This window comes from Cherax quadricarinatus, chromosome 57, assembly GCF_038502225.1.
Source record: "Cherax quadricarinatus isolate ZL_2023a chromosome 57, ASM3850222v1, whole genome shotgun sequence".
In the NCBI taxonomy this organism is placed as follows: domain Eukaryota; kingdom Metazoa; phylum Arthropoda; class Malacostraca; order Decapoda; family Parastacidae; genus Cherax; species Cherax quadricarinatus.
Window position 1 is genome coordinate 6372388 of NC_091348.1, and position 10000 is coordinate 6382387.

Sequence of the window (10000 nt, forward strand, 5' to 3'; positions counted from 1 at the left end):
GAGAGTCCAATAGCTCGCAAGTTTTGATACTCTACCGGTAAACCTTCCTCTCAGAAACTAAAAGAAAATTTTCTGGAATTTAGAATTCCTGGATTTAGGCAAAATAGTTATAGAATTTAGAGTGACTCTAGCAAAGGCTGACGGGCAAACCTCACTAGGAGACACGGACAATGTCACGTTTATTAATGGTCTATCAAATACACTTTTCAAAGGTGTGCAGTGTTTCCTGGGCGAGCAGATAGTGGAGACAAATTCTTCATATAATTACTAGTCTTTCATTAAACTCTGCAGCACAGTGAAACTAAGCCAGCTATCGAGTATAGCTCGACTGGGGTATCTCTTGCCCAACTTTGAAGGGGCAGCCGTACATCTGCAAAAAAACCACAGATACTGACAAAGGATGATAAAGAACAGGGCATAAATCTCTCTTTTCCTTTGGCTCTGGACATATCCACTCTGGACCAATATCTGTTTGACAGTATCAATTTAAAAATTAGGCTGAAATTATCCCCTCAAGTGTGGACACTGAAAACAGACGATGATGCTAGCACATACCAGCTCCATATTAATTACGCTAAACTATGGCTTAATAGGGTATACCCATATACCTCAACTTATATGGCCTTAAATAAGTCTCTAACCTTAGATGCAAAGCCGATAATATATACTTTTAATCGCACTCTTAAGTAAAAGTTATGTGCTAGGTCACAATCAGACAAGCCTCCTAATAGATCAGCCATGGGTTCATGTAATTCCTGTCAAAATTTTCATGATAATTTTGCCCATGTCGGCCTATGCAGGAAAACATAAGGAGAATGGTCTATATTTTGAGTATGGGGATTTAGCTAGTTTATCTGTATGTATTAATAATAATACAGTTTATCGCATACACAGTGATTTCTCTCATCATTAACTTCCCCTCAAGGAAGGTTCCTTGATGTTGGTGAGGGGCTCTTGATTTAGGGAATTGGATCTGTGCTCCAGTTCCCCAAATTAAGCCTGAATGCCTTCCACATACCCCCCCAGGCGCTGTATAATCCTCCGGGTTTAGCGCTTCCCCCTTGATTGTAATAATAATAATAATCATCATTAACTTGCTGGGCATTGAAGAAGAAAATTTACTTCTTTATGAAACGTTTCCTTCTGGGCGAACCATCATATAAGAATCTAATGGATTCTCCGGCAGAAGACGCTTTGCCAGTTGAAAAATCTGGTAACTTGCGAATTGAATTACAATTCTCTAAGCCCGCTCCTCATAATAAGGTAGTTTTATTGTTTGCTCAGACCACTGGTGTTTCATCCATCGACCAGAATAGATCTGTTCATTGTGATGTGCCCGCATAAATCAATAAATAAAAAAAAATGAATTGCGTGGAAATAAATAATAGTTTAATTCCAGCCTTTGGAAATAAAGTTACATATATTGGCTGTTTTACTATAGATGCTTTAAAGCAAATAAGATTAGACAACTATCCTTCGGGCAAGCCCATAGTGCTTGTAAGCAATATTCTACCTTCTTACAGCTCAAAAGTAATGGGTCATTTTATAACTATTCTCCTGGACAAGAAAAATAGTCTATTATTCTTCTTTGACAGTTACGGAAAAAACCCCCGAGAATTATGGCATAAATTTAAAATTTTTTCTTAAACTAAATAAAATTAAATATTTATATTGTTTACCCGGCAGAACACAAAGTGATTTTTCGCTGACTTGCGGTCTGTATGTAATGATGTTTATTCATAAAACAAGTCTTGTGGGATTAGAAACAGCAAAATCCTGCATCAGTGAGGTAAAAAGTTCAGTTCCCCAAGGCACTGTCCTGGCACCTCTGCTGTTTTTCATCCTCATAACAGCCATAGACAAAAACACCCGACACAGTTTTGTATCATTTGCATATGATACTAAAATAAGCATGAAAGTCACTACGGTAGAAGACACTGAAAAATTACAAGAAGTCATAAACAGGGTTTTCCAGTGGGCAGTGGCGAACAACATGACGTTCAATGGTGATAAGTTCCAACTGCTTACCCCTCACGGAAGGTTCCTTGAAGTTGGTGAGGGGCTCTTGATTTAGGGAATTGGATCTGTGCTCCAGTTCCCCGAATTAAGCCTGAATGCCTTCCACATCCCCCCCCCGGCGCTGTATAATCCTACGGGTTTAGCGCTTCCCCTTGATTATAATAATAATAATAATCCAACTGCTTAGGTATGAAAAGAATGAACTCTAAAGGGTGTCCCGTAGCTCGATCGCTAGCGCACTCAACTCACACACTGAGGTCCAGAGTTCGAATCTCCGGTACGGCTGGAAAACCTTAGGGACGTGTTTCTATAAGACTCCTGCTGTCCCTGTTCACCCATCAGTATAAAATGGGTACCTTGGTATTAGTTGACTGGTGTGGGTCGCATCCTGGGACAAAATTGACCTAATTTGCCCGAAATGCTCTGCATAACAAAGGATTTTCAATATAGTAGTGTCATTGCTGTCAACTAGGTCTGTACACCTTGTACATGTATTTGTAGAAATATAGATATATTATTATATAGAACGAAGTGTCAGTATGTATTACATGATTTGACTTTCGCATGATCAATATATTTTTCAAATCTTTTACTTTTTCGGGACACCAAATTTATCAAAAACTAGAGCAAATCAAGCGAAACCGATGACATATCGGAATCAGCACCACAAACTTACCCTAAAATCGGTGTAATATCATTGACCAGAAAATGAATGTTGACCAGTGATTTGTGTAACTCTATTTGTCTCTGTACTTAAAGAAACTTAATGCAACCTCAGAAAACAATATTCATTCTCAATCAGCGGGTCACCACCTACCAGGTGGGTTCCAGTAGCCCTAAAGGGAGGTAGGTTCTTTGATGCTGGTGAAGGGCTCTTGATCAAGGGAATTTGATCTGTGCTCCGGTTCCTTGAACTGAGCCTAAATGCCTTTCATCCCCCCTATCCTCGCAGGCGCTTTATAATCCCTACGGGTTTAGCGCTCCCCCTAATAATCATAATAATAATACTAGTAATGGGTTCTAATAATGTTTCTTTATTTACTATTGATATCGTTCTTTCATTGTATCGACCTAACAATAATATCCTAAAATTATTGTAACAATTCTATTATTTAATGGTGATTCAAGCCCTCCCTGAAATTTTAATAAGACCTAAATCTTCTGAAAAGCTAGGATTTATGGTCTAAGGGTTTTCTAACTTACGAAGGGTAACTCACCTATAACAGGCATGCAACAAAAAATAATAAATAATTTATATTTACTTGCCTGTGATGGAAGATATAGGCATATGCATTCAAATTTCCACTAATACTGTCTCTCTCTCTCTGTCCTCAGGTGAAGCAGTTACGATGAGAGTGGCTGTAATGGTGGTGGTGTTGGTGGCGGGAGTGTTGGGGCAGGAGGCAGTACTGCCGGTAGTGAACACTGAGGAAGGCAGGATCTCTGGCCTCAAGGAACACTCTCTTAATGGAGCTGTTGTCTACGCCTACAGGTCCATCCCCTTCGCTCAGCCTCCTGTTGGAGACCTGAGACTCAAGGTAAGGTGAGGACATGAAGTAGACCTGGAACCTGAGATTCAAGGTAAGGCGATGACATGAGGTAGACCCGGAATCTGAAATTCAGGGTATTGCGTGGACATGAGGTAGACCTGGGACTTGTGATTCAAGGTATGGCGGGGACATGAGGTAGGCCAGGGACCTGAGATTCTAAGAATGGACGCTTCTCGAGACCTGTTTTCCAAGTCTGTTCAGTTATAATAATTTTTCTCTTTCATTATGTGGAAGCAATAAAAAGATTCTCTAGCGAATTTGCCAGTATTGTATTCCATTATCATATTTAAGTATCACAGTACAATGAAAAATACACTGATCTTCCAGCTTTTTCTTATATGCATATCTTCAAGAAACTAAACTCCGCTAGGTTACTGACTTTCCTATCTCTGACTACGTTCATTTACAGTCTGTTTATCCCTACCCTGATGTTATCTACAATGCAAGGGCACTTCTTATTCTCACCGATGTTCTCCATACCGGACTCTTTATCCATACTCCACTCTTTATAGCGTGACCTGTGTTTATTTAAATATATGGTATGTAGTCTATTCTCTTGATGTATGTAAGTGCGTACAAATGGGAAGCGTTTCTGATTCAGCAGAGGGAGGATCGAGCCTCCACCACGTTTTGCACAGAATGACGCACATGGATTTAGTGCTTAACATGAATTAAGTTAAAAACATTTTAAGTTGTACTTTTCTCCTTATAAATTATTTTTATCGCCTTTTATCTTTAGATGCCCTGCTATTCCTTGTTTCATTCTTGCCTGAACTAATAATTTGTTTAAGAAATTTTATTTGCTATTTTGTTTGGAATGGGTCCTGTTGTGATTATCTGGTGACCTACCAGATTTTTTTTCCTAAATACGGGTTTTAGCCCATGTAGACCTTGCTCTCGTATTCGTTGATGAATCTCGTAGCATGGACATTGAATGGACAGCAGTAAATGATCTCTACGATAGAGATCACTTCTCTATCATTCTTTCCATCTCTACACTCTTATTATTGCCGCTCCCTGTGAATTACTCTTTTTTTTTACAAATGCTTTGTCCGTTGACGAGTTATTATATTTATTTGTTACATTTATTCTTTCAGCCACTAGAGTAGCTATTCCACGAACCCCACGTAAGCTCTTTCATAACTGTGTATACCCTGACAGTGACCAAATTGTGCTAGGGCCATTTGACTCTTAAGGGTGCTATAGGGCAAAATCTGTAACTCTTTTGTTTACCGTCCGATTTTCTCCAGTTTTGGTGCACAAGACAAAGTGTTTTCACTCTTTCTTGAAAATATTTATCAAAAATATTCCTCAAACAACAACTGAGAAAAGACTGATTTACTGAAAATGCCCTTGTGGCCAAATTTTCTCTTATATGGGACTACGTAAGGTTGTTTGGACACTTGGTGCCGAGAGAACAGTGCTTATACTAATTTTCGGTGAGTCCTTTTCTCTAAATAAACTTATCTTTATTTCACAAAAAAATAAAGTTTGTTAGTTCCTGGAATATTGCAAAAAAATCTGCCCTTTACTCCCACATAACTCCCAAAGTATTTGGAATATTTCCAAAATTTGGTCACCGGAAAATAGAGAAATCATTATTCTACAATTTCTGTGAGTATTATATTCCATTTAATTAAGTAATAAAGGAAGAATTTTGGACATTAGGTGAATAAGTTACTTGCGAGATATCGGCCGGGAGCGCCGGCCGGCCCCCGTCTCAAAAAAAAAAAAAAAATCGCGAAAATCGTGTTTGTTTGGGTGTATTTCTTAGTAAACTGATGTTTTCTAGTGCAGTTAGCCTCAAAACACCGTTTTCTCTTACTCAGAGTCCAAAGAATACGATATGGAGAGGTGTAACTCAAATAATATCGAAATATTCCCGATGGTCTTTCGCCATATTATGGCCTATTTTATTCAGTCTAGAGTATATAACATGTTTGTATGTTATTTAGAGTGTTTATTATATCATATTAGATCAATTCTAATAGACAAATAAGCCGTAGAGTTGATATATAAGCGTAATAATGAGTGATTCCTGCTGGAACTTTCGGGAGCGGAAACACTGCCGAGCGTTACCGTCTGGTTCCCGGTTGTCTCTAAGTCTACGGATAAGTCCCACCTACTGTTTTATGATGCCAAATAGTCAGTTATTATATTAGAAAGAATAATGCAAGAAAAAGCGATAAAAAACAAGGAAAAAACTCCAAAAAATATACGGGCCGTGAGCAGACTCGGTACCAACATCGCCGTCACCATACCTGATATAAATGACTATAATTTCTTGTAGAAACGTCGTAGAACATTCATTCTGGTACCATTGTGTTGCCAAAGAGTTGAGCTATTTTTCAGTATATATAACTCAACTTCCATATTTTTTCGATTTTTCGGTGAGCGCGCGCGGAAATTTGCCCTACTGCCCTTAACGCGCTGCGCAGGACACGGATCGATATAATCGTACTATTGTACACTATTTATATAACAAACACGCAAAACCATATGCCAGACGTGTCATATAAAGAGCCAAGCGTGCCTGGTGGTGTGAATGTCTTCATTTTTAATTCCATCACTTCTGTAAGTACAATTTGGAAAAAGGTACAATGACAGGCAATTATTCACCTGATTCGGCTTCAGGACTTGACATTACCTGTACATAATTAGTGGATCCAGTTGAAGTTTCAGTCAATAAGATATCACTTGACCTAGGTATATTGTGGGTCACATCAGTCTCCTGACTTTTCTGGACATGATATATAGTTGTAAAAGGAATTATAGCAGTTGGGTGTACATGCCAAAAGCCCTTTGTATGCAGAGCATTATGGGTAGGCTTAAAATTAACTTAAGATTAACTAAGCTATGATAGATTCAGTGGTAAAAATTACAGTAAACAGATTACAGTATGAAGTACAAATGAGTATTTTAAACAATGAAATTTGAACATTTCAATTATGATGCATTATAGTTGTACAAATCTGTAGCAATACAATTAAAAACATAGTTTGATAGGGTCACGGGTTATACATTTATGAAATACAACTATTCAATATTAATTTAGTTTTGGGTGAGTAAGTGTTTTTCAAGAAGAGTCTTGAATTGATAAACAGTGTTTCTTTTGTTTTGACAAGTGACGAATTCCAAATTTTTGGGCCTTTTATGTGCATTTAGTTTTTACATAGTGTGAGATGGACACGGGGAACATCAAAGAGTGATCTGTGCCTTGTGTTATGGTCATGTGTTCTGTTGAGGTTGGTAAGGAGAAATTTGAGGGGAGGGTATATATTCGAGTTTAGTGTCCTATGTATGTAGTAGGCACAATAATAAGTATGGATGTTTTGTACGGTGAGTAAGTTTAGAGTTTTGAATATTGGTGGAGTATGCTGCCTGGAGTGGGAATTTGTTATCATTCTGACTGCAGCCTTTTGTTGGGTAATTAATGGTCTGAGATGATTTATTGTTGTTGAGCCCCATGCACAGATTCCATAGGTGAGATAGGGGTAAATGAGTGAGTGATATAGGGCCAGGAGGGCTGACTGTGGAACATAGTACCGTATCTTCGATAGTATGCCTACGGTCTTGGAGATTTTCTTGGAAATTTGTTGTACATGTGTTTGAAATCTGAGTCTATTATCAAGGTGGATTCCTAAGAATTTTCCCTCTCTGATCTTTGTGATAGGTGAACCGTTTATCATTATGTTAAGTGGAACATCTGTATTTCTGTTTCCAAACTGAATGAAGTAGGCTTTGTCAATATTGTGAGTAAACTTGTTAATCATCGTCCAGGTAGACATTTTCTGTAATTCAGTATTTACAGTATTGGCTAGTATGACTGGGCTTGAGTGAGAAAAGACGTATGTAGTGTCATTTGCAAATAGTATGGGTTTTTTGTAGTTGAGATGCATTTGGTAGGTCGTTTATGTAAATAAGAAAGAGAAGAGGGCCAAGGACACTTCCCTGTGGGAATAATCAAAATCCTTCTGGGAATCTACAACTTTAGACTTTATCTCGTACAGTGCTTGTATTCTGATGGAGGGGTGGAGATACTATAGTTTGAAGGGGCATCTTAACTGTTGTATTGGCTCATCTGGCAAGACACTGATGGAGTGATAGTGAAAGTGTCTTTTTTTCGGGTCACATTGCGTCGGTGGGAGACGGCCGGTGTGTTGAAAAATAAATTCCGTTTTGTCTATCAGTTGTGAGTAATGAGACTAATATAAAGAAACCTAATTCAGAACTGAATCTCTTACATTACTGGAAGTGGTCACATAATAAGATTGTTATATGCTGCTGTACAGTACTTTGACGAAGCTGAGTTAGTTAACTTTGATGAAGCTGAGTTAACTAAACTTTGACGAAGTTGAGTTAGTTATCTCTGACGAAGCTAAGTTATTTAACTTCGACGAAGCTGAGTTAGTTAACTTTGACGAAACTGAGTTAGTTACCCTTGACGAAGCTGTCTTGTTGTATTAATACCTTTCAAACCTCGTCTAGAAAGGTAGGTGTCTTGATGCTATTGACATCTTATTCCGAGGAAGCTGACAACCTTTTCCCTGGATCAAATCTGATTTAATCCCAGTCACCTTTCGCTGTGTGTTCAATTACCTAATAAATGGTCATAAGAGTGACCATAATTTTTAAAGGGGAGGGCCGGTAAGCCAGCGAAAGGCCTCGGTCAAATGGCCAAAAGCCCCAACAGCGGTTCATCATATGACTAAGACCCGCGTCAGGAAACACGTGTCTTGTTTCCTGACGAACCTTACCTAACCTAGCTATATGTTCCATGTGAGTTTAGCTCTTATGAATAATAATAATAATAATAATAATAATAATAATAATAATAATAATAATAATAAAAATAATAATAATAATAATAATAATAATAAAATACTATCCTCAGGGTAAATATAAGGTTTACAAAAAAGTAGCAGCATTGACACACAAAAAAACACTTGTTGCTCAGACTGTCACTGTATTTAGTTACCTTAAATTATGCTACGAGAATGTTTTTGTATGTGTGTACTAAAACGGCCTTGACATAGTTGTAGTTTATGTAACTTGCATATTGGCAGTTAAATTACTTGCAGTTTTATTATTTAACGTTAAAGTAACGTAATGCAGCCTAAAATATCTTATTCTTTTTTAAGCAGAATGGTTAATCGGAAATATCCTGCGACATAGGTTGTTCAGAAATAGATGCACTGAAATACGTTACAAAATGAGCCATACATAATAAGTGAATTTCTTGCCAGCGTCAGTCTGCCTTAAGCAGTCTTCATAATAACAAACACAGCTTGTGTATCACAATTTTTTATAACCTGAATCACTTGTCTCTCACAATCCTCAACTTTCGTTCCATTAACAGTCAAATTTTACTTATATTTTCATTATATATGACGAAAGCAAAGTTGTAGATGTAATCCTGTTTGATCAGCCAACCGGGCCGATTGCTCCAGGAATTGACAAGTACATTTTCTTACATGTTCTACAGAGACTTTTTTTCAAAGTTATAGGTACACGTTGTGGGTGAATGTGTATAAACTTGGCTTAAAAATTGATTATCTGAACGCAAGCAAATGAATGTCATTGTTTTTGAAGAGAGTTTGTGAGGAGACGAAGTGATGTGTCACTGGACGTGATTCAGCAGTTCGCGCACAAACAGTTCCTCATTTTCTACTCTTTTTTTTTTCATAGCGAGGATTTTAAGTTTTTCATTTGGTGGTCCTAAGCAGAAATGCATCAGAATGACTACTAGTCCTGAGCGTAACAAACGATGTGTCACAGCTGTAATGCCATCCCGTGAAGAAACTAGAGCACGAATCTACAGTTGGGCTTCTGCCTTTCCACCTGTACTGTTAGCTACGCTCGATATGTTCAAGTGCGTACATGTAAGGTTAGGAGCTTAATTATGAGTCTCTATCATCTGTTAATGTTGTTACCTCCAGGAATATTAACTGTGATCAGCTGTGACATGTTTGTAACAGAAGCCATACACGGGTAGTGTAGAACTGTAGACAGGTGAGATAGAGTACAACTTTTGTGGATTCCCTCTCACATTAGTTATGAAATGCGTGACAGTGTTCTGCCTTCAAGAAGGAAGTAGACTGCAGTTTTAGGCCGTCAACTAGTAGCCTGAGGACAAGAATATTAAGAATTTCATTTAAGCTTTGTTGAATTGAGACAGTGTGACAATCGGTCCATCTATCATCATTCTATAATACAAGTGTTGCACATGTGTCTAATTTATCAACAGGAAGATCCACATATCTGTTGTACATTCAACAAAATCAACAGTCTCCTGGATGTCTCTACTGCCCCATTACGGCTGGGTTATAAAGGCACCACTGTGAGTTTTCACCACCACCTGATGTAAACATAATTATTGTCACACCCTTTGTCATTAATTGCTTGAATAAGAACAACTCATGATTTCAGAG

The 10000-nt window shown here is 37.9% G+C and overlaps 1 protein-coding gene across 1 annotated transcript in view; it reads left to right on the forward strand.

Annotated features, from left to right (window-relative positions):
- The window catches only part of LOC128693472 (juvenile hormone esterase-like), a 119271-nt gene that overhangs the window by 35613 nt on the left and 73658 nt on the right, over window positions 1-10000 (forward strand). The window contains exon 2 of the mRNA XM_070097318.1: window positions 3355-3557. Coding sequence (XP_069953419.1) covers window positions 3369-3557 — 189 coding nt within the window. The 5' untranslated portion in view covers window positions 3355-3368. The remainder of the gene's footprint in view (window positions 1-3354; window positions 3558-10000) is intronic.